The 25,530-nt window shown below is 41.8% G+C and overlaps 1 protein-coding gene across 1 annotated transcript in view; it reads right to left on the bottom strand.

The window, feature by feature from the left end:
- The window catches only part of LOC144600482 (short transient receptor potential channel 3-like), a 91,597-nt gene extending 81,516 nt beyond the window's left edge, over window positions 1–10,081 (bottom strand). The window contains exon 1 of the mRNA XM_078412117.1: window positions 10,065–10,081. Within this exon, the coding sequence (XP_078268243.1) occupies window positions 10,065–10,066 (2 nt within the window). The 5' untranslated portion in view covers window positions 10,067–10,081. The remainder of the gene's footprint in view (window positions 1–10,064) is intronic.
- Between the last annotated feature and the right edge of the window lie 15,449 nt (window positions 10,082–25,530).

Here is a 25,530-nt window from a genome sequence, read left to right as displayed (position 1 = left end):
TGAAAGGATGCTCGAAAACAGGTACTTCTTTGTCGAACTGGGTAGTAAAAAGAGCAGATGGCGGAAACTCAAGAACGGACTACCACAGGGAAGTGTGCTTGCACCAATACTCTTCAACATCTACACTAACGACCAACTTAAGTTAAGGTACATGTCACTTTATCTATGCAGACGACGTTGGTGTAGCTGCCCAAGACAGTGACTTCAGTGCTGTTGAACGACTCTCAAATGCCCTCAACAAACTAACACCTTACTACGAAGAGAACCACATCCGTGCAAACCAATCAAAGACACAGGTGTGTGCATTCCATCTGCGCAACCGAGAAGCCAAACGCCGACTGAACGTCACCTGGTCTGGTACCCATCTTGAAAACTGCGATCACCCAGTATATCTAGGAGTCACCTTAGATTGTTGTCTCTCCTTCAAGACCCATGTTGAGAAGACAAAAGCTAAAGTCTGTGCAAGAAACAACATTGTCAGCAAACTTACTGGAACAAGATGGGGTGCAATTCCTGACACTCTACGATCAACTGCCTTGGCCCTTTGCTACTCAACAGCAGTTATGCATGCCCAGTCTGGGAAAGATCAGCCCATGCTAAGAAGATTGATCCAGCCATCAATACAACCTACCGCCTTATCACTGGATGTCTTAGATCAACATCAACTGACAGCCTATAAATACTATCTGGTATAGCGCCACCAGAGACTCGTCACAGTGCAGCAAGCAGTAGAGAACGCCATCGCCAGACCACAGATGTACAACATCCCCTATTCGGCCATGAGCCCGCAAAGAGTCGGCTAAAGTCCAGGAAAAGCTTCCTCAACGAAGTTGGACCAAATGCTGAAGCTGAAGGTACTAGAGTTGCATTATGGGAAGAGAGTCTAGCCAATCTCCCATCAACGACATCCATGTCCATAAGTGCCAAAGAAGAACTTCCTCCTGGGGCCGAATCAAGCTGGGTTGAGCTGGTACTGGTCGTTGTAAAGCGACTCTCAAGAAGTGGGGTTATATAGACACTGAAGACGTCATATGCATATGTGGCACTGAACCACAAACTATGGAACACCTATTGTGATGTTCTCTATTGGAGCACGAATGCAAAGCTGAGGACTTCGCTGAGAACAATGATATTGCTAAGAGTTGTGTTCAGTTTTGGCTGAAACACAATATCTGGCATGTGTGGACACGATAAGAAGAAGAAGTCATCACACTTTTAAAAGCATCCCACTTTCCATACGATACTTTTCCCGCAAGGAACCGACTTCAATCAACTTGAGGAAGTTCCTTCCCAATACCATCATAGTTGGCCTTGCCCCAACGCAGAATTTTAACTATGGTACTCGCCCTGTCTTTATCCACAACTATTTAAAAGCAAATAGAACTGTGGTCGCTACTCCCAAAAGGCGTATCTATGCACATATTAGTCACTTGCCCTTCCGGATTTCCTAAGAGTAGAAAGCGGGAGGAGTTACAAGATTTTGTAAAGGGTAGGCATACGCAATCAGTAATTTTTTCTAATCTAAGGAAATCTTACCTAGATTCCACATGCTATCACACTTCATCTTGTATTTCAGTAATAAAAGACAACCTTGATCTGTATAGCCAGCAAGAGTCACATCAAGGCTTCCAGCAAATATTCTTAAACACATGCTGCTTACTTCCTACATGATGCACGATAAACATGTAAATAATTAAGGATCCTTTTTAAAAAGCACAGATTTAAAGTGGGGGGATGGGAAGGGGTGGGGGGGTGGGGGGAGAGGTGAAGGCTTGTTTTTCTTGTTCTTCAGATCTTGAATCCTGTGTGCGACTCAGTGTACTGGATACTCATACATCGTCCAATTTGACAGAATCAGCACAACACGAGGATTGCTGTCACTACTGCCTCTTCAGCATTCTAGTGTATATGTTGTCCATGCAATTCAATGTAGTAAAGGGCCTATCCCACTTAGCTGATTTTAAGGCGACTGCCGGCGACAAGGCTGTCGCCGACAGTTCGCTGGGGTGTCGCGGGCATGATCATGAGGAGTCTTTAAAGAATTATATTGGATCTCGGTGCGTCGCTGAGAAATCAACCGGATTGAAATTTCTCGGCAACAGCTGGCTTGTCGGCAGGTATCGTTACTTATTGCGGGCGCTGTCGCATGCTGTCCCCAAGTTTGCTTAGATGCCAAGATTGCTTAGATTACTTAGTTGTCTTAGATGCATTTAGAAGCACGTAATATTAAATTATGTAAAGTCATTTGAAGATACCATAAAATACTTGTGTTTAACTAATTTATTTACCGCCAGGACATTTGACAGGTAGATTGGAGGCGACAGTTTGACGGTCAGGTAAGCATGGGAATTTTTGCGATGTTCATGGCCATCAGCGATTACATTTAAAGTAGGCTCCCAACCCAGATATGCAACCCAGAAACCAGATATGCATCTCCCGTACATTTTCAAAGAATGCCCACACTCCGTACTAAAATCCATTTAACCACGTTTAAAATTAAATTTCTTAATACTGCTATTAGTAAACTGGAAGTCAATCCAGTTTATGTCTTGTACCGTGAAGCTTGGTTTTCAAGTAACCCGGGCAAGATGTTATATTTCAAAACTCTCAAGTAATTACAGACTTGTCAGTGATTTCAGTGAAAAATAGGACGCCGGAGAAGCATTGATAAGCGTGGGAATTTCGCGATGTTTCCAAAGACGGTGCAATCTCGACCTGACTCGGCATTGTCGTGGTCATTGTCGTAGGGTAAAATAAAATTTTGGCAATCTGCTACGACTTTGACAGTCGCCTAAAAAAATCGCTTAAGTGGGACAGGCCCTTAAAGTTAGCAAAGCAAACTAAAAAGCTTTCACCACGATGTTCTGCAAAATTTCACACAAATCAAAAAATGTTGGCAGCAAAAAATGTTGGAAACAAATAACAACTCTCCAACAGGATTCTTCAAATGTTTAGCATTTTCACCTTGTACTAACTGATTGGCCCTTATTCATTCCCAACTGAATATTCTTGCCTTCATTAGTTTGTGTACATGACACAGCCTGGACCTGTAGACATCACTGCAGAAAGTAAATGCTTGAACCATGACCCCTTTTAATTCCAAATTAGGCACAAAACTCTTTCCACTGTAGCACACAGTCCATTGTACTGAGGAGGAAGCCTCATTAATTCCGGTGCAGCATTGTTTTATAAGGACAGGAGAGTTAAACTAGGAAAAACACAAGATATTATTCTGTCATGATGGGTTACTATCATAGACGTAAAATTTTAATAGATCACCTTGTTGCATTATTTATGAAATGTTAATGACATTTTGTGCAGAATTTATCATATGCAATTAAAATGAAGCCATTACCTCTTGAGAGATACAAGATATTGCAGATGCTGGTATCCTAAGCGAATCACAACATGCTTGAGGAATTCAGTGTTGCGTAGCATCTGAGGAATGGATAGGTGAGAAGGGTCCTGACCCAAAACGTCACCTATCCATTCTATTCCCAGATGCTGGCTGATCCACAGAGTTCCTCCATCACCTCGAGTTGTTCTGATCATGAAGACAAGCCAAGACAGTGATGACAGTGATGAATGTCTCTGCTGCAGAATTTTATTGTACTTGTGTCCGCATCAGCCACCCCAGAACTCAAAGAACTGGAGTGAAAGCACGTCAACTTCAACCCCAAGGGAATGTTTAAGAGGATGAGTACATTTGAGGCTAAAACATTGATGAAAAGCAAAGGACCTGGTATGCAATATTGTTAATGTCCTCCCAGTCAATCAAATTTTCTAAAAAACATTAATATTTTTCTCCCGACACTGAGCTACTTTGGGTTTTACTTGCTATTTTCCTCAAATCCTATAGCTTTAAAAAAAAATTCTGATCATTGATTCATGCTAGAATTTCCCAATTACCTTTCTAATGCTAAGCTATGCCAAATGCACCGCCCTCAACAACCCTCCTTGTTACCTCCCTAAAAATTTCAATGAAGTAGGTCAGTAATGAATTTCCCTTAACAATGCTATGTTGCCTTGCTACCATTTCCTTCCATGTTTATTTTGTCATTTCCTAACATTCCTCGCGCTGCATATTTATTGTATCCAATATTTCACATCTTCCTTCTTAACCCCCCTTAATCCCCCACTCTTTTGTGAAGACAGACTTTTGGTTTAATGACCCATGTCTTTGCCTTCCACAATCAGGTTTTTTTGGTCATTGATGGATCCTTTTTCCTTTCCTTGTTATTCTCTTTTTTTAAATGTTTTCATAAAACTTCCATTGGGCTTTCTTGATTTTACTTGCTACTGTTATTACATGCACCCTTTTTGTCTCGGCTTCTCCTCCGACTCTTTTCGGCTGACCAACAAATGTGTCCAGCCTTTTCTATTTTTATTTTGCACCTTCAGCATCTGTGGTTCTTTTTTTGATTTTTACCCTCTTTGTTTTCCGAGTTTCCTCTTTAATATTACCACTGAACTTTCAGCATCAAGGTTTCCTGCAGTATCAAGCTCTCAGTATCTGTTATAATCTTCCCTTTATTGCCTATCTGCACTGCGCAACCTTCGAGAAGGCTTGATTTGGAGCCCAATTTTTTTTCTTATTGGGAACATACTTGGTCTCTTTAAATACCTCCTACTGCTCAGACATTGACTTTTGTTATTCCTGCTGCGCTTTTGCAAAATTCTAACTCAAATATAATTTGAGTATGACACATGATACATGACAGGGAGAAAATATGTGTTGGATTACAGTACACAGAATAAAGGCATATTTGCAATTTCAGCACGAATATTAGAGATATGATCTTGTGCTCACATATTATCAAAAGAACATTTTTCATAGGAGGGTGTTTTTCGGACTGGAGCCTGTGACTAGTGGTATGCCTCAGGGTTTGGTGCTGGTGTTTGTCATCTATACAATGATTTGGATGTGAATGCATAAGACATGATTAGCAAGTTTGCAGATGACACTAGAGTGGATGGTATTGTGGATAGTGAAGATAGAGTCATAGTCATAGAGTGATACAGTGTGGAAACAGGCCCTTCGGCCCAACTTGCCCACACTGGCCAACATGTCAAAAATTGCAACATAATCTTGATCATCGGTTGGTCAATTCCAACAGATTGGGAGCATTTTTAGGATACTTGACATGCAAAAAGAGATTTAAGCATCAGAAACAGCATCAAAGATAATTCTCGAAAATAGAGGAATAAATGTAAGATATTTGCAAATTGAGACAAAAATTGATATTTTCAAATGTGAATAAATTAAGTATATTACTGAAGAGAAAACATAAACAAAACACAAACAAATGATCTGTAAAAAAAAAAAAAAAATCTGAAGAAGGGTCCCGACCCAAAAAGCCACTTTCGCCAAAGATGTTACCTGAGGCGCAGTTATCCAGCATTTTGTGTCTATCTTTCATATAAACCTGTATCTGCTGTTCCTTTTTATTACAAACACAATTATGCTGAGCTTCACAGTCTGCTCTCAGCTGTAAATATCTCAGCTAAAGTTGTAAAATTGTGACAATCTTTATCTATGATAATTGATGTTTTGTGCAACATGTTAGATCCTGAGGAGCTAAGATAAGAACAGTGACATCAAGGAGGATAGGTGATCCAGAACACAGAATGACAGAAGCAAAATTGATTAGTAGTCAGGGTTTGATTTGTGGTTGAAGAATAAAGTTTAAAGGTATCCCTAGGAATGTAAATGAATGTTATAAATCTATGACGTTGCCAAGAGTACTTGGCCTTAACCATAACCATTCTTTTTATACTTGAACTTAAATAATAATAATAATAATAATAATATATTCCTTTATTCGTCCCACACCGGGGAAATTTACAGTGTTACAGCAGCAAAGTGGATAGCAAGAGAGCAAGAGATCATTCATTATAAATAAAAGATATATAAATTGTCATCAGTTTTGTGTGTGTTCTTGGCTGTTATTGTTGACTCGTCTGCTGGGAGCAGTGTTGGTTGTGCAGTCTCACAGCAGTGGGAAGGAAGGACCTCCTATATCTCTCCTTCACACACTTGGGGTGAAGGAGTCTGTCACTGAAGGAGCTACTCAGTGCAGTGACAGTGTCCTGCATGGGGTGGGAGTCGTTGTCCAGCAGCGATGTTAGCTTTGCCATCATCCTCCTCTCTTCCACCACCTGCAGAGTCGAGGGAGCAACCCAGGACAGAGCTGGCCTTCCTAACCAGCTTGTTGAGTCTCTTCCCTTCCCCCGCTGAGATGCTGCTGCTCCAGCAGACCACTCCATAGAAAATGCCCGATGCAACCACCATGTTGTAGAAGGTCCTTAGGAGTGCCCCCTGCACTCCTAATATGAGTAGTTCAGAAAATGATACTACAATTAATTGTCCTCCTGATTAATTTTGCTGTTTGTATGCCTTGTTCATCATATCATCATCATATCATCATATATATACAGCCGGAAACAGGCCTTTTCGGCCCTCCAAGTCCGTGCCGCCCAGCGATCCCCGTACATTTACACTATCCTACACCCACTAGGGACAATTTTTACATTTACCCAGCCAATTAACCTACAAACCTGTACGTCTTTGGAGTGTGGGAGGAAACCGAAGATCTCGGAGAAAACCCACGCAGGTCACGGGGAGAACGTACAAACTCCTTACAGTGCAGCACCCGTAGTCAGGATCGAACCTGAGTCTCCGGCGCTGCATTCGCTGTAAAGCAGCAACTCTACCGCTGCGCTACCGTGCCGCTACTTGTTGCATTCGCTGTAAAGCGCAACTCTACCGCTACTTGTTGTCACCTCCCCCTCAGCCAACAATTGAGCATTGTACATTTTCTTGATCACATCTGCTTAAATCCGTCCTTTCTACGCCTTATGTACTCTTCCATATCTCTAATCTCTAGTTTCCCTCTCCTCTGACTCTCAGAAGGGTCTCGACCCAAAACATCACCCATTCCTTCTCTCCAGAGATGCTGCCTGTCCCGCTGAGTTACTCCAGCAGTCTGTGTTTATCTAGTAGTTTTGTGTTTACAGCCTTGTGCTGCTGAAAGTAAGAATATCATTATTCCGTTGTTGTTACAGATGGCAATTAAACACTCTTAACTCAAGAGGTCAAGAAAGGAAAGAAACAAATGCAACTGATGATAGGCCATCGATCTGAAATATTAGATGGTTCTCTTTCCTCAGTGCTGCCTGGCCTGCTAAGTATTTTCAGCAATAACTGCATGAATAGCAGATTTTCTTGGTATAGCAAAAGATAATCTTTGTGGAAGAAACAATCATATAATCAGAAACAGAAGCTTAAAAGCACGAAATTGTCACTATGCAGCAGGATACCATTTGGCCCATCAAGTCCGTGCCAGCTCTTCAAAGAGCAATCCACTCACCTGCTCATCCCTCTGAGCACTGGATTTTCCTTATCTTCTGTAAACCTATCCAAATTGATTTTGGAAAAAAAAGTGAATCTAGATCCATCATAGTACCAAATCATAACCACAAGGCATAAAAATATTTTTTTCTCACATTTCCACTGGATCTTTTGCCAGTTGCTTTTAATCTATATCCAGTAATGGGAAGTTTCGCTCTACCTCCCCTCTCATAGCCCATTCTGGTCTTGTATGTTTATAACACTTCTCTTAACCTTCCCTGACCCCAGAGTACCGCCTCAGATATACTATTCTATCCTCATAAATGAAATGCATCATCTCTGGAACTATTCTCGTTAATTATTTCACAGTCCTCTTTAGGACCATCATACTGTTCCATAGGTGTGGTGGTCAGAATGGGAGACTGCATGAGGATAGCTATTACGGATACGTTTCGTGGGTGTCTTCACAGAAGAGGGATGATACAAATGCTATAGTCAAAGAAGAATGGTGCAAGTAATAAATATAATATAAATAGGGAGCTGGAAAATATCAATGGGATTAAAATCTTTGAACATGAATAAATGATGAAGCTTAGATAAAATGTATATGTGTTGAGAAAAGCAAGGGAGGAAAAGGCATGATGCCTGCGGATTGGAATTTTAATAACATGATTATTTTATTTAAAGGGAAAGAAAGGGTTGGAACTAAGTAATCGTCTGGCATTCATCAAATTATTGAAATAATTCTGAGAGTTTGTATAAATTCTTATTTGGAAATTCTCAGATTAATCAAAACCATAGATTTAAGGGGCCGTTGAAGGTAGTGTTTTTGATTTAGCAAGGCGTTTCCCAATGCCCAAGGTGCAGAAACATAGACTCCAATGGAAAATGGAAAGTTGGATTTAATGAATTCAATGTCAGTAACCATGTAATAATGGTAAGACAGATTTTTAATGTTTGCAGGATGTATACAGTGCATCGAGCTAAGTGTTAAGTCCCCTGATTTTCAAGGCATATAGCAAATGATTCTAATCTAAATGTAGGGGGCATTATTACAAAGTTTGCAGAAGAGGTAAAAATTGCCTGTGTTTAAAGAAACAAGGCTGTAAACTTCAGGAATTATCAGTGGGCTGTTTATGTGAAACGCAATACATGGGTTTCAGTCTGAAGTACTGCGAGGTAGTCACTCTGAGGAGACGCAAGGTAATGTAACATTCAATAAGAATAGTAGGATAATGAAAAGTGTTGAGGAGCACTGAGAGACAAGTGTTCATATCCACAAATCTCTATAGTTAGTACAGCAGATAAAAGCGGTAAGAAGGCAAATGTGTTAGTTCCCTTTATCTGTCAAGCCACAGAATACTGTCAGTGCTGTCATGTTAGTAGCACTGTGTAAAACCCTTGGAGTATACCTAGATTATTGCATACAGTTGCGGTCACTACTTTGCAGGAAGAAGATAGCACCAGACTTTTTACAAATGAGATTTACCGTGGCGTTACCAAAACAGGAGAAGTTTGGTGGAGGAAACTACCACTTAGCTGGAGTTGTTTTCCTCGAAACAGAGAGGCTGAGAGGAGATGTAATTGTGTATAAAATGATGAGAGGTCAGGACAAGGATAAGGATGAAAAGGATTTCACTGTCTGGAAAGGTGCTGGTGCACATTTAAAAGGCACATGGATGAGCACTTGAAAAACAGTCATTCATTGGGTCAATAACCAAATGCCGGGAAGAGGCTTAATAGTTGATCTTAGCTAGTACACACATGATCACAATGCCATTGGTGAAAATAAACGAGGTTTGTTAAAAGACTCCAGATAAACAGGCCAATCGGCGTTTACAGAGAGCGGAGACAAGGTAAACCATGTTGTGTTGACCCCGAACTCATCAGTTCACTCCTCCTCCACATCCGTCTGGTGGATTCAGAATTTGATACTGGGTACTGGCTGCAAGGAATCTCTCGATCAGCTCCTGTACTAAGTGACAATGAATCGTCCCACTGCCCACGTATCAACATCCTGCATTTATATTTGTTGGTGTCGCGACGCTGTTGAGGCAAATAAACAGACAATGGTCGGACGTATCTGCTGGCTCGCTTGGTGGCGCTAATTTGTCAGGCAATACACCTAAATCTTACTTTTTAACTCTTTAAAACCCGATTTTCTGAAGAAAGATGTTAGGAATATTGTGATAACCTTCATTCGAAACTCTATATTCAGAGTGTAATTTTATGAATTAAATAATTACCCACTTTCGAGATTCTTAAAATTGTTAATTTAACCAAGGTGATTAGGATTTTAATGCGTGCTTGCAAAGCTCTCCTTATACACAATAAAGGCGGGTTTTCTTCCGGCAGCTTCAACGGTTAAATAATAGTCGTGATAAATAATTTAATTCCATTCCATTTTACGGTTACATTGTCAGTCTTCCCCCCCCCCCCCCCCCCCGAATTGAGACACTACGCTTGAGCCTATGATAAATGCTCGAGAAATATTAATAGTCAGCAATCCCTATTTTATTCAACTCAAACGTCCTACAGAAGTTGCATTGCTTTTAAATGAAAGTGAAACACCACTGCAGGAAAATTCATTCGAAATAGCTTAAGACTTTAGATAGTTTTTAACGTCTTTACTAGAATTGGATGAATTCGATTTTACCTTAAAATAGCATGATAATTGGACCAAATTGAACGAACCCAAGAAAAAAGTACTTACATGGTTTGGGGCAATCCATGTAGACGTTTGTCTTCAGCTGCTTGGATATGATCATCCCAGCCCAGATCTCCGTTCTCCGTTCTCCTCCTTCCAGTCCCGTCGAGTTTCTTCTTCATGAAAGGACACAGTTGTCTGATCTACCTTCTTCTGAAATTCACGCGAATAGTAGTTCGCGCCGGGTATATATAGAAAGTGGAATTAATCACGTTTGGGTGGCCCTCCGTGGCTCATTGTCCCCTGCTGCAGTGCCAGTGGGATTCCGCCTGATGATGGGCGAAATGATGGGACTGGTGCAGATTCACCAGTGAGAGTGACACTGGCCAACCTACCACAGTTCTTATAAAGCCTCTCTCCCCCCTCCCCCCTCCCCTCTCCCCTCTGACACCAAGAGCTTCGTGTGAGACACAGTGATGCAGCAGAAGCATATGGTCGGTCACCCGTTTAACATCGTACACGCAGTTGGTCGATACACGGGCTCGCTTCTCTCAGATGAAAAGTTAAAGCAACCGAGCAGGTGGGGTTGGAGATAGTCAGACGGTCAAACGCCACAAGCATTGATAGCGCCCGATATCTCAACACAAACCTCTTCGATTTGTCCCCCAGCCTGCTGGAGTCGGTGGGGAAATTTCCCCGGAAAAGAACAAGTTGTGAATTCAAACATGTTAATCAATTATTAACAACTTCTGAAATTAGACTAGGAGGAGACGGGCTTCCCAGGTTTCTTAGAATTCACTGCTAAAACCAGGGAAAGGGCACATCATCTGTGAAATAGAGCGAGGAGGGCTTGTTGGCGAGGAGTTGGCAAGTTGATAACTATCCCAGAAACACAAGGAAGTGCAGATGCTGCAATCTTGAGCAAAACACAAAGTGCTGGAGGGACTTGGCGGTCCAGGCAGTATCTGTGAAGGGAATGGATGTGCGATGTTTTCGGGTCGGGATCCTTTCTGAAGCGTGAAAGACGTTGCGATTGTGTTGGTACTTACATGAGGGAAATTTAGGCAGTGCTTTTAAAGAAAAAGTGCTACTTTGGCGAAGGTTTCAACACTTGGAATCCATCCACGATGCACTTTGTATCTCCCCCGGAACAGCAGCGCCTTGGTGGGGAATCTCACTCCAGTACTTTCGGCAACAACAATCGGCTTCTCCCATGCATGCAACTGCAGACAAGAGTGGATGACGAGAAAGGTGCCAGCTTCAGGTTATATTCCTGCACATTGGGTCTACAGGTAGAATATTAGTTTCCTGATATTGCATATGATTAGCGTCTGAAGATGTTTAAGTATCAAGGTTATTCTGCGACAGGTCTTTACAGACGCTTAGAAGAGTTACTCCCTGTTGGACAAGCTCTGCTCGTGGCTATGAACGTGACTATCATTATCAATCCTCCTTGAGATTCCAGCCCTGCAGGAAACCACTGCAATCTGCTGCCCAAAATGCACCTGTCCCTGGCAGTTAGTTGCCTTATTTTCAAATGCTGGGAGTTCTATCAGTAATCCATTCAAAATAAGCCTGTCTTGGTGTTTGTTGTGACATTGCACAGGTTCAGGATGTGTACAGTTCTCCAGGCACTCCAACCCACTCAGAAATATTCAATAATCTCAAAGAATTCCACACCTTTAGAGTACTGGTGATCTGCAAGAAGAGGCATATGCGGGAGCAGCGGCAGCACTGACTAAATAGCTGTTGATCATGACTATAAGTAGGAGGAAGAACGTCGCACAAAGATGTAGTTACACATCTGTGCTGGCTGAACAGATGGGGATGTGAGAAAGTGCATAGTAGACAGGAGGCTAGCTGCTAAATATCTAAGCAGTGATATGCTGCTGTAGAGTACAGAGCATAATGAGGTAGAAGATAGTAAAATAGGAGCAGATGTAGGCCCCTCAGCCTCTCAAGTCATTCATTAGTCAATATGATCAATGCTGGCTTACCCAGGCCTAATCTTCCCTTGTGTGCCCATCACACTCAAATCACCAAAAATTACCTACCTCCTCTTTAAATGCCTCCAATGACCTAACCTCCATAATCCTCTGGGGTAGAGAATGCTGGAGGTTCACCACCATTTATGAGAAGAGGTTTCTGCGCACATCAGCATTAAATGACTGCCCCCTTTAGGGGCCACAAAATGTCCTCAGCAAATAGAATCTTGTAACTATGGGTTATAGCTATGTGTAATAGATGGGATGAATGCACATACCAGGATGTAGATGGATGAATCACGACACCTATCTGCCCTAATCTGATGAGATTAATAAACTGCATTAGGGACTGAATTTGGTAGGGGAGTATATTTCTAATGCTGACTTTAATTTAGTTCAGTTTAGTTTAGAGCTATAGGGCAGAAACAGGCCCTTTGACCCACCGATTCAATGCCAACCAGCAATCCTTGTAGTCTGGCACTAACCTACACTAGGGACAATTTACAATTTTTACCAAAGCCAAATTAACCTACGTCTTTAACTGTAATTAACTGTATGTCTTTGAAGTGTGGGAGGAAACCGGAGCACCCAGGGAAAGCCCACCCGGTCATGGGGAGAGAATGTACAAACTCCGTGTAGCACCTGTAATCAGGATCAAACCTGGGTCTCTGGTGCTGTAAAGCAGCAGTTCTACTGCTGCACCACCATGCCGTGGCAATGGAGTTAAGTGAACTTAACCAGAAGGTTTGAGATAGTTATGGATATGCATTGGACTAGACCTCGGAGGAAAGGCTAGTCACAAGTGATAGGCAGAAGCTGGGGAGAGTAGATGGGAGCAGCTGTTATTGGGCATGTTCACATCTGGTGTGGAAGTGGTTCAAAGGCTGGTCAGAACTCAGGACTAACAAATTCCTGTGAGATAGAAAGACAAGGATGACAAAGTTTGGGAACCTTTCGAAAGATTTTACAAATTTAGTTAAAAAGGAAGCATGTCAGGTTTATCAGGTCTTTGATAAATATAAAGGAAGCAGGAGAGCTTAAACGGGGAATCTGAAGTGTTAAACGGGACCATGAAATGTCCTTGGTAAGTAGGATTAAAGAAAATCCAAGGCATTTTATGTATACTAAAAACAAGAGGATAATTAGGAAAGGGTAGGATAAACAAAGTAATTTATGCCAGGAGTTGGAGCAAGTGGAAGAAGTACTGAATGAGTACTTCACCAAGGAGAAGGGTGTGGAGGATTGTGATATCAGGGAGGGATATGCTAATATTCTAGAGCATATCCATATCAAGAAATGGAAGGTCTCTTGAAGACCATTAGGGTGAATAAATCCCCGGGGTCTGATAGGAAAAACCCCAGGTTATTGTGCCAGCTTAAAGATGGATGGGGAAGTAATTGTCCTTCAGCTCTGTACAGCCCCAGCTGTAATATTGTCACGATTCACTGACTTGTGAATCACCTTGTTCTTTCTTGAACAAATCGAGTTTCTGCATCTATGATCCATACTTCTGCTGATATTGCACATCTTCAAATGCAAGGTGCTGTTTGTCCTATATGGTGAATTTTTGGATAGCTCATCCATCTCATTTATGGTGCTCCCATCTGCCTTGATTTTGGTGCCAGTTATACCAGTAGAAAGATCACAGATCTCATCTTCATCTCCTCCGCTGCTCTAGAATCTGCCACATTCAGTAGTTTCAAAGTTACTTAAAATTGTTCAGCTGAATTGTTCAGATAGCTGTGCCATGTTAATAAAATACCTAAGCATAGGCTGACATAACAAAGCCACTACCAAGAATTTAGAGTCTCATGCCCACTGATAGCCTCCCTGTGTGCAGTGCACCAGAGAATTAAAATTTAGCCCTGTAGGTCAAGAATAGTCTTGAGCTGACTTTTCACAGAAGCAAAATCATTGGCAGTATAGAACAGTACACTGTAGATTGTAGGAACTACCCATCACAACAGAAAATGAGAAACCTGAGGGAAACAAAAAAGCATGTGGAAAAATGCTTCCATTCACAACAAAGGCACATAATTCTGGACACATAAGCAGACGATAGCCATCAGTCGGCAATCAATCACAGGAGAGGATTATGAGAAGTTTAGGTTGAGCACCAGCAATAGATAAAACCCGTGAAATATTTTTGTGACAGTCAAACTACAGTTAAAAAATAGCAGATGGATCCATTGAGATAGAGTATATGGATAGGATGGATTGAAATAAGCTTCTGCACAGTACTAAATTTTCCCTTATTCTATGATTATTGTGGTCTTGAAGCAGAAAGGCATAACATGTTAACGTATCTACAGTAAATGCAGCATGATTTGCTTATTTATAAAGGGACCAAACATTTTTTATATGTGCTGGTGTTTTCATGATTGGGGATATAAATGCAGCAGAGTGTACATTCCCATGTACAAAGTTGACATGAGTAATTACCAGTTCAATAAATAGGTCGCGTCAGGGATCAGACACAATCCAAACCACAGTTAGTATAAATCACAATCATGACAATGCTTGCTGTTATGAGTCCGAACAAGGTTACAGAATTAGGAGATTCATTAATAAAAACTTATTTGTACTTTTTACTGATAGCTTCTGTTCAATGTCAAATAATTAGAATTCATGGTAAAGTAGATATTTTTCATTAATAAATTAATATTAAAATTAATTGTTTTTGACCATTTATAAAATATCTAAATTTAAAATTGGTTCAAATTGTGACCAAAACATATAATATTCTACTTTTAAATTATCTTTTCATCCTGAATTAATTTTTCTTCTATAACAGCATTGGCACTCTGAAACTCACCAGCTCTGTTGGAATCATGATGGTAATGGTTGCAAAGTGTGTAATTGGTGGTGTTTTTCTTGCTCGTTGTTTACAGTAGCACATTACAATGTTTAGCATCTTGAGTTGGAATAGCAATGTGTGTGATCTGTGGGTAGGTACTCACAAACGAGTAGCTCAACAAAGCATGGCTGTTTATTGCAGATTCACTAAATCTTTACGGACTATTATTACAATCAAGAAAAAAGTTGATCACATGCTATTTACTGAATGAGGCAGAAGCCTTAAAGCAACAATTGCCTTTTCACAGGGTTCGATAAGAATGCTCTCACTTTTATTAAGGACTTAAATAATCATAATCATACTTTATTAGCCAAGTATGTTTTGTAACATACAAGTAACTTCATTTGCCATACAGTCATACCAATAAAAAGCAACAGAACACACAAAATACATTTTAATATGAAAATCCACCACAGTGACTCCTCCACATTCCTCACTGAGATGGAAGGCGAAAAAAAAGTTAGATCTCTTTCCTTCTTTGTCCTCCAGCAGTCGGGCCTTCCTCGTCAGGGCGATCAAGCTCCTGCATTGGGGGGGAATCTCAGCTCCCCCGCGCTGGGCGATCTACCCCGGGGTCGGGGCTGTCGAACCTCGTGCGCCTTTGGAGCTTCCCGACATCGGTCTCAACCCGAGACTGCGAGCTCCTTGATGTTAAAGTCCGCAGGCTGCGGTTGGAGCGTCGATCCCAGGCAAGCAATCAGCTCCGATGGTAAGTCCACGCCCCACGGTGGGGCTCAAACTTAGTCCCAAGCAAGGTCTCCAGCTCCACGATGTTAGGCTGCAGAGCAACTGGAGATACGATCCGGAAAACAATCGCATCTCCGGCAAGGTAATATATTATCTAATCACGGTTCCTCTTACCATCTCGGATCTGTGATACAACCAAATTCTCACGTTCACATTGGATCTCATTGAGCCATTCTCTTCAGATTCACCAGAATTTCTCGGGATCTTTATTGCCCCTTCCTCTAAGGTTTCTTCTTGACGAGTTCCACTAATTCCATTTTATTTCCGTTTTTTTTAATGTAATAATAACCTTTGGTTCAGTTTTGCCTGAATTTCAGGTTTGTTTGTCAAATTCTTAAGTGGTGTCAAAAAATGTTTAAAAATCAAAGGCATCATTATCCACCCTATGGACAGTGTATAATCATTTTCTTGACAGACGATACAAGCGGATGGAGCTATGTCCTTTACAATGCTACTATCTTTCTGCTCAGTGACCCTCTGGTGCTGCATCCACCTTGATCTTTCTTGAACTTGAATCGAGTTTCTGCATCTACGATCCATACTTCTGCTGATATTGCACATCTTCAAATGCAAGGTGCTGGATGTCCCATATGGTGAATTTTTGGATAGCTCATCCATCTCATTCATGGTGCTCCCATCTGCCTTGATTTTGGTGCCAGTTACACCAGTAGAAAGCTCACAAAGGGCTACAGTCTCACTGAATCCATTACTATTTTATAATTGAACGTGGAAATCCGCTCTCATAGTTCTCCTGATAACTATGTTTTTTTTTAATAGATTGGAAATGAACAATTATAAATTCTCTATTTGAATCTACTCTCTTGGTACTTTGATTCAGAAGCATTTTCAGGAATAACACAATGTATTTCAGCAGTGGAAACTGTCAGGTTCTTTACCATACATGACAGGCTTTGGACCCGATAATGTTCGTGAAGTCAATAATGATGAGTCAACTCTCAATCTCAATCTCCTGTTTCTGTCAATTCTCTGAATGCATTCAAGAGAGAGCTAGATAGAGCTCTTAAGGATAGTGGAGTCAGGGGGTATGGGGAGAAGGCAGGAATGGGGTACTGATTGAGAATGATCAGCCATGATCACATTGAATGGCGGTGCTGGCTCGAAGGGCCGAATGGCCTCCTCCTGCACCTATTGTCTATTGTCACCTTCCTGTTTTCAAACTCAGCATTTTCAGTGCCTCACCTTGCCATCCCACCATGAGACACAAAACCTAATGTGATAGCACCTCTGATTTTTTAAAAGCTTATTTTGTGTAACAAGCAATGTCTTGCAATTCTGTTATCTTCTGTCACTGGGATTGCTTTCTTGCTATTTCAGATTCATTAACATGGCCCATCACTGTACTTCCACCGAGTTCCAAAATGCACAACAGTTGTTCCTCCTTTAAATGTCTACAAAACCAAATTTCTTATTAGGCCAGATATGGATACCGACAACTAGTAGATTCCTTTCAGCAAAGAAGTAATTTGATGTCCTTTTTTATTTCTCAAAATTCTTCATGAGTTCAGATTTTCAATGGAATAGATAAATACTGTCCTTCTGTGAAGAGACAGTGTAGAGGATATGTTCTCTCTTACTTCCATCCAGAGACCCCAGCAGGCCTTCCTGGTGAGAGAGGTTGTCTACTATTTGGAGTTATCTACAGACCCCCAAATAGTAGCCTGGGTGTAGGGTGTAAGTTGCGGCAGGAGTTAAAACTGGCATGTAACAAAGGTCATGCCACTGTGGTGATGGGGGATTTCAATATGCAGGTAGACTGGGAAAATCAGGTTGGTTCTGGACCCCAAGAAAGAGAGTTTGTAGAGTGCCTCCGAGATGCATTCTTAGAGGAGCTTGTACTGGAGCCTACCAGAGAAAAGTCAATTCTGGATTTAGTGTTGTCAAATGAACCAGATTTGATAAGAGAACTTGAGGTAAAGGAACCGCTTGGAGGTAGTGATCATAATATGATTAGTTTTAATCGGCAATTTGAGAGGGAAAAGGTTAAATCGGAAGTGTCAGTGTTGCAGTTGAACAAAGGGGACTATGAAGGCATGAGAGAGGAGCTGGCCAAGGTCGACCGGAAAGGGATCCTAGCAGGAATGACGGTGGAACAGCAATGGCAGGAATTTCTGGGCATAATCCGGAAGATGCAGGATCATTTCATTCCAAAGCGAAAGAAAGATTCTAAGGGGAGTAGGACGCAACCTTGGCTGACAAGGTAAGTTAGGAATGGAATAAAACTAAAAGAAAAGATGTATTACACAGCAAAGAGTAGCGGGAAGCCAGAGGATTGGGAAACTTTCAAAGGACAACAGAAGGTAACAAAACGGGCAATAAGGGCTGAAAAGATGAAGTACGAGGGGAAGCTGGCCAATAATATAAAGAAGGATAGTAAAAGCTTCTTTAGATATGTTAAGAGAAAAAGAGTAACAAAGTAAAATGTGGGTCCCTTGAAGTCAGACATGGGTGAAATAGGAAATGGCAGAAGAGTTGAACAGGTACTTCGGATCTGTCTTCACTAAGGAAGACACAAACAATCTCCCAGATGTACTAGAGGACAAAGGATCTAGCGGGATAGAGGAACTGAAAGAAATTTGCATTAGGCGAGATATAGTATTGGGTAGACTGATGGGACTGATGGTTGATAAATCCCCAGGGCCTGATGGTCTGCATCCCAGGGTACTCAGGGAGGTGGCTCTAGAAATAGTGGATGCATTGGTAATCATTTTCCAATGTTCAATAAATACAGGATCAGTTCCTGTGGATTGGAGGATAGCTAATGTTATCCCACTTTTCAAGAAAGGAGCGAGAGAGAAAACAGGGAATTACAGACCAGTTAGCCTGACATCGGTGGTGGGGAAGATGCTGGAGTCAATTATTAAAGAGGTAATAACGGTGCATTTGGATAGCAGTAAAAGGATAAGTCCAAGTCAGCATGGATTTATGAAAGGGAAATCATGCTTGACTAATCTTCTGGAATTTTTTGAGGATGTGACAAGTAAAATGGATGAAGGGGAGCCAGTGGATGTAGTGTATCTAGACTTTCAGAAAGCCTTTAATAAGGTCCCACACGGGAGATTGGTGAGCAAACTTAGAGCACATAGTATTGGAGGTAAGGTGTTGACATGGATAGAGAATTGGTTGGCAGGCAGGAAGCAAAGAGTAGGAGTAAACAGGTCCTTTTCAGAATGGCAGGCAGTGGCGAGTGGAGTCGGTGTTGGGGCCGCAACTGTTTACCATATACATTAATGATTTGGACGAAGGAATTAGAAGTAACACTAGCAAGTTTGCAGATGACACAAAGCTGGGTGGCAGTGTGAACTGTGAAGTGGATGTTAGGAGGTTGCAGGGTGACCTGGACAGGTTGAGTGAGTGGGCAGATGCGTGGCAGATGCAGTATAATATAGATAAATGTGAGGTTACCCACTTTGGCGGCAAAAACAAGGAGGCAGATTATTATCTCAATGGTGTCAGGTTAGGTAAGGGCGAAGTGCAGCAAGACCTGGGTGTCCTTGTACACCTGTGACTGAAAGTTGGCGTGCAGGTACAGCAGGCAGTGAAGAAAGCTAATGGCATGTTGGTCTTCATAACGAGAGGATTTCAGTATAGGAGTAAAGAGGTTCTTCTGCAGTTGTATAGGGCCCTGGTAAGACCACATCTGGAGTATTATGTACAGTTTTGGACATCCTTGTAATTGAGGCAGTGCAGCGTAGGTTCACGAGATTGATCCCTGGGATGGCGGGACTGTCATATAAGGAAAGATTGAAAAGACTAGGCTTGTATTCACTGGAGTTTAGAAGGATGAGAGGGGATCTTATAGAGACATATAAAATTATAAAAGGACTGGACAAGCTAGATGCAGGAAAAATGTTCCCAATGTTGGGGGAGTCCAGAACCAGGGGCCACAGTCTTAGAATAAAAGGGAGGCCATTTAAAACTGAGGTGAGAAGGAACTTGTTCACCCAGAGTTGTGAATTTGTGGAATTCTTTGCTATAGAAGGCAGTGGAGGCCAATTCACTGGATGAATATTAAAGAGTTAGATAGAGCTCTAAGGGCTAGCAAAATCAAGGGATATGGGGAGTAGGCAGGCACGGATTACTGATTGTGGATGATCAGCCATGATCACAATGAATGGCGGTGCTGGCTCGAAGGGCCAAATGGCATCCGCCTGCACCTATTTTCTATGTTTCTAGGTTCACTTCCACCTCTTCCAACTTTGTTTATTGCATTCGGTACTCCTTAGAGAGCGTACTCTTTGAAGACCAAGCGTAAAGGGAACTGTTTCGTCAAACTGTCTGCAGGAGCTTCCGGCTGCAACCATTTTATCACTTCTTCCCATTTCCATTCAAACCTTTCTGTCCTTGGCCTCCTCCACTACCAGAGTGAGGCCACATGCAATCTGGAAGAACAATAGCCTCATATTCTATTTGGGTAGCCTATAACCTAACAGGATGAACATTGAATTCTTCAATTTTGGGTAGTAAAGCTCAACCCCCTCCCCCTTTCGATAGTCAATAGACATTTATTTGTCACATACACATAAATGTGCAGTGAAATGAAAAATTACCCGCAGTTCAACAATAAGGCCAATAAGAATAATCAATAAAAATGCAATAACACATACAATCATAAACTAACACCAAACAAAAGAAACATCCATCACAGTGAGTCTCCTCCAGTCCCTCCTCACTGCGATGGAAGGCCAGAATGTCTTTTTCTCTTCCCTGCCGTCTTCTCCCGCGGTCAGGCTGTTGGAATTGCCACGTCGGGGCGGTCGGGGCTCCCAACATTGAAGCCCCCGCCGGGCGGAGAAAATCCCGTGGCCTATTTCAGGCCGCGCCAGACGGTGAAAGGTCCACGGCGGGCCGACCCAAGCCCCGTGATTCGGGGCGGGCGAAGACGCTGCCGCTGCCGGAGCTCCCAATGTCGGCCCCCACCTAGGGGCCTACGGGCTTCCGACGTCCAGGCGGCCCGCGCCGGTGCCTCCGGAGACGAGTCGCAGCCGCTCCCGCAGCATCTGAAGGCAGCCAGCACCGCAGATGGTGAATCTGGGCCGCGGGCTCTGCGAACCAGAGCCCAGGTGGTCCTAGCCGGAGGCCGCCAGCTCCAGGTGCATGGCCGGTGGTAGGCTGCAGCGGGAACGGAGACACGACACAGAAAACAAAGGTCGGGTCTCCGTTCGGGAGAGACAATGTTACAGTTCCCACCCCCCACATAACACACAACCGCAAACACTACATCATATTTAAACTACAATTAAGACAAAAATAACAAAAAACACAAAAGACAACGGACTGCAGGCAAGCCGCAGCTGCGAGGGCAGCGCTGGCTCCTCAACATCCATTCCCCTAGTGCGTACACATTTCTTCCAACATCTCCTACACATTTCCCCTCCTCCATACACTCACCTGCCACCAATCACCCTCCCAACCCACACCTCCCAGTTCCCCAATTTCCCTATTATAACCCCTCTTTCCTCTTCCCAACGTTCCTTCCACCCATATTCCTCACTCTGGCTTTACATCAGTCCCTGTTTTCTTTCCTTAAATCACATCCTTTTATTTACTTTTCTCTGCTAGCCGTTGTCACTATCATCCATCTGCCAATCAACCCTCCCTTCACATGTATCCACCATCACTTGCCAGGTTTTGACCCACTCATTTTTTAATTTCGTTGTACTCGTTGCAATGACAATAAATGAATATTATTATTATTATTATTACCTCCTCCTTTCTTTCCACATTTCTTTAGCCTTTGGTGAATTTCACATGGCAATGAAAATCTCAAATCCTTTGTTTGGAAATACATGGAAACACAGTGTAAATGGTGGAAATTGTGCACCACATCCCACAACTTCTAGAGTCTTGCAGAGTGAAGCACGTCCTGACCCACCTGTGGCTAATTCTGTGAATCCTATTTTTACCTCAGCAATCTCAGAATCCATGGAATTGAAGTGGAGCAAGTCATCCTTGACCACAAGGAAATGGCTGGTAAGGAGGAGAACCATGAAAACTAAATGTTAGGTTCCAGTTCTATTATCCATCATTGCTCACCATTATCCATTCTCTACTCAGTAATGTCAGCATACATGTCCAGTCTAACACCACCATCAACAATTCCATATCTTGCCAATTATTCAAAGCAATATCATCTGATCCAGTGTCTTCAGTATCTTACCCGAGTATATGCTTGACACTGCGTTGCTGTCAATTGTTGGGATCCTGCTAAACTTTGAACTATATGTGTTTCTTCCCATGAACGAATGCTCTGCAGCAATATATATTTTCAGTTCAATAAGAGTCTTTGGTTCAATAACAGACTTTGTGCCACTTAAAGTGATTTTTAAAATGATCCCCATTTTCTCAATAGGGTCTAGTACATCCTTTCATAGTTGGTACTTAAATGTGCTGTGGACTCTGAACCACCTCAATTCATACAATTTATAGAGGGGCAATAAATACCAGCATTGTCAGCAAATCTACACATTCAATAAATATAGAAATAAATCAGCTGAGTAACAGCTGTGGAAACAGAAGTGTCACCACCTGGAGATAGGAAAGCTGACATGACCCGTCACTTTCCCATGTGATGAAAAGAAATCATCCTGAAATGTTAACCTCGTTTTTATCTCCATAAATGTTGTTTGACCTAGAGTACTTCCAGATTTTTCTGTTTGTATTTTAATTTCCAACATTTATTGAATGTTGAAATAAAATTAGCTTTTCATCAAATTTTCTCACCTTTGGTACAAAGCTGACGACTGCTGGTTTACAGCATGGTTTGAGCATGTATGGTTCTCATGGAGGACCGTTGGAGAGTAGAGCTTTCAATAAAGGTGACGTCAATGATGAAGGTCCTATATAATTATAGTAAAATATCATTACTTTTGTACTCAAATCCCCCAGTTAACACTGTCTCAAAGATATTAGAATGCAAAGCTAAAGTCAGTACACATAAATTCACATGGTATCCACAATAAGTTTGATGAATTAAAGGTGCAAATAATAATAAATGGATGATATAAATTGCTCTCATTGTTAGATCTAATTGCTATTACAGATATGTGGCGGACCGAGTGACCAATGTTGGGAATTAAATATTCCAGATCATTTAATATTACAGAAGGATAGACAAAAGAAACAGATAAAGTTAGGAGTAGGAAAAGGCCAATCAGCACTCTCAAGCAACCCTGCAATTTTACAAGATCAAGGCTGATCTGATCTGAACCACAACTCCGTATTCGCATCTGTCCATTTTAACCTTTCACCTCTTTCTTATGAAGAACCTTTCTACTTTTGCCTTAAGAATATTCAAAGACACTCCTTCCACTGTCTTGAGACGAGAGTTTCAAACTTTTAAACCCTCTGGGGGAAAAAATCACCTCATTTTCACCTTAAATGGGTGATCCAATAGTTTTAAACAATGATCCCTTGATCTAGATTCTGCCACAAGAGGAAACAATCTCTCCACATCCACCCTATCAAGATCATATTTGTTTAAATCAAATCCCATCTCAATTTTTCAAACTCCAGTTGATTCAACGTTGAGACATGAATGCTTGCTGGCAATGAAGGTGAATGCTGATGGCTGGGAAGAGTGATTGCAAACATCTGAAGATCTGGATAGCCCAGATTTGCTGCAACCGTTACCATATATGGCTACTGACAGATTGTGGATCTGCTGGGGAAATTGTTACCTTGCCAACAGCAAGAGTTTCGGAACATTCATTGTAAGACACAAGTTTGAATCTTACCATGGCAGTGGGGAATTTAAATTCAAGTAATTTAATTGGGAAATACAGGTAGTCATTGTGATCACTGCCAAGTTATTGTACAGTCAAATCCATGACATAGAGGAAATCTCTCATCCTTACATGAGTGATTTGTAAATCTCTCATCCTTACATGAGAGAATCTACATGATGACAGATTCTTGTAGTGGACTCTGCTTCCTCAATTCAGGCAAATTATGTACTCATAATATATAATAGTACAGGTCCACCACTGGTTTTCCTCACCTTTGGTTCCAGAGCCTTTCTGAATTATCCGTTTTGCCATTCCAACAGAAATCATGGCCTCTGAAAGGAGTCCAATGGCACTGGAACGGTCTGTCTAGGCCGAAGAACCAAGATATTAGACCGCAGTCGGCTTCGGAAGTCGGCAACGGGAAGACTTTTAAATGTTGTTTGACCCACTGAGTACCTGCCTACTGAGTGCTTCCAGCATTTTATGCCTTATTTGGGTGAGAACCCTTGAAGCATGTTTGGTACTAAGTTGAAGTCTTTGCAGGAAAGCTCTACAGCGGGTAGTCCATTGAGCTCAGAGGGCCATCGGAACACAGCTACCAGACTTGGAGGGCATCTACAACACACGATGCCTCAGAAAAGCCACCAGCATCCACAAAGACTCTTCACACCCCTGCAACAGTCTGTTCGAACTCCTTCCATCGGGCAGACGATACAAGGCCTTCTATGCCCGCACCTCCAGACTCAGGAACAGCTTCATCCCCAGGGCCATAGCTGCTATGAACCGGTCCTGCTGAGCCGGATGGCCACAACGCATAGATCAACTTGCACTTTACCCTGTCCAAAACTGTTACAACTGTTCGTTTCGTTGGGTTGCTGCTGTCTAAATTACCTAAATTATTGCATCGTATGGGAGGCGCATTCCCAATCTCGTTGTACCCCTGGGTACAATGACAATAAAGATATATTGTATTGTATTGTATTGTATTGTTGTAGTTCTTGAAGATTTGTACATGTAACCACTGCATTTTTAAGTCAAATAATTTGAAACGATATGCATCAGGGACCGAGTATAAAAGGTAAAATTGGACTTAGTATTTTTATGAGCATTATTTAGTATATTACATTAGACATAATGTAGAATCATAGAACTTTTGCATATTAAGCTTCGACCTTTGCAATTCTGTTTGCTAATCAGCACAAATCCCACACTCAGAACCCGCAGCTTCTTTCCATCTCCATCTTTTATCGCCTTAAAAGTTACTGAATTAATCAAGCTTATCACCCTTCCTCATCTCCTCCCGTGGCTTTTTGATAAGGCTCTTTCAAGAACATTCTGGTCTTTTATTATATTAAATCATTCTAGAAGTACATATGTTGTTTATCAATACACATATTAGAAAACAGTGATTTTTAATAACCACAGTAATGTTTTTTTGATATATCATGTTTTTATTGAATCATAGCAACTCATAAAACTCACGCTAGCCGTTTGTAGAGCAATATACTTAGTCCCACCCTAGTTTCACACTTTTTAGAGAGTTCTGCAAATTATTTACTTTTGTGCCAATTCAATTTCCTTTTAAAAGCCCTTGAGTATATTTCTACTTCACCTAGAAGCAGTGAGTTCCAGATCTATTCTCTGCATAAATAATACACTTCTCCTATGTTATTTGGCCTTATCTATAATCATGCATCTCCAGGTCCTCGAAACATCCATTAATGATATGAGACCTTGATGACTAGTCACAGTCATGATTGTTGATAGTTTTTTTACTCGTAAGATTTATTTTAATTTCAAGGAACTGTACGGTACCCAGAGACATTTCATTGATATTCCCATTCAATGTTATACTGAAGTGAACCAGATGGATTTTTTCTAATTCTTTCTTTCTCGTTGATGAAGCACCTTGCGTCTTTTGCAACACGGGTGAAATCAATATCTCCTTGGACAGGGAAAGATGGGTACATCCAGAACTCCGCTGCCCGTCTACTCACCCACTCCCCGATCCGTGACCATATCACCCCCGTCCTTTACAAGCTCCACTGGCTCCCCATCCCCCAGAGAATCCAGTACAAAATCCTCCTCATGACCTACAAAGCCCTCCATAACCTGGCCCCATCCTACCTCCTCCACAGACACACTCCAACCCGTACCCTCCGCTCTGCTGCTGCTAACCTCCTGTCCCCCCCCATCCG

Source organism: Rhinoraja longicauda, chromosome 1, assembly GCF_053455715.1.
Source record: "Rhinoraja longicauda isolate Sanriku21f chromosome 1, sRhiLon1.1, whole genome shotgun sequence".
NCBI lineage: Eukaryota > Metazoa > Chordata > Chondrichthyes > Rajiformes > Arhynchobatidae > Rhinoraja > Rhinoraja longicauda.
Note: the sequence above shows the minus strand (reverse complement) of the source record. Positions and strands in the feature narration are given on the sequence as shown.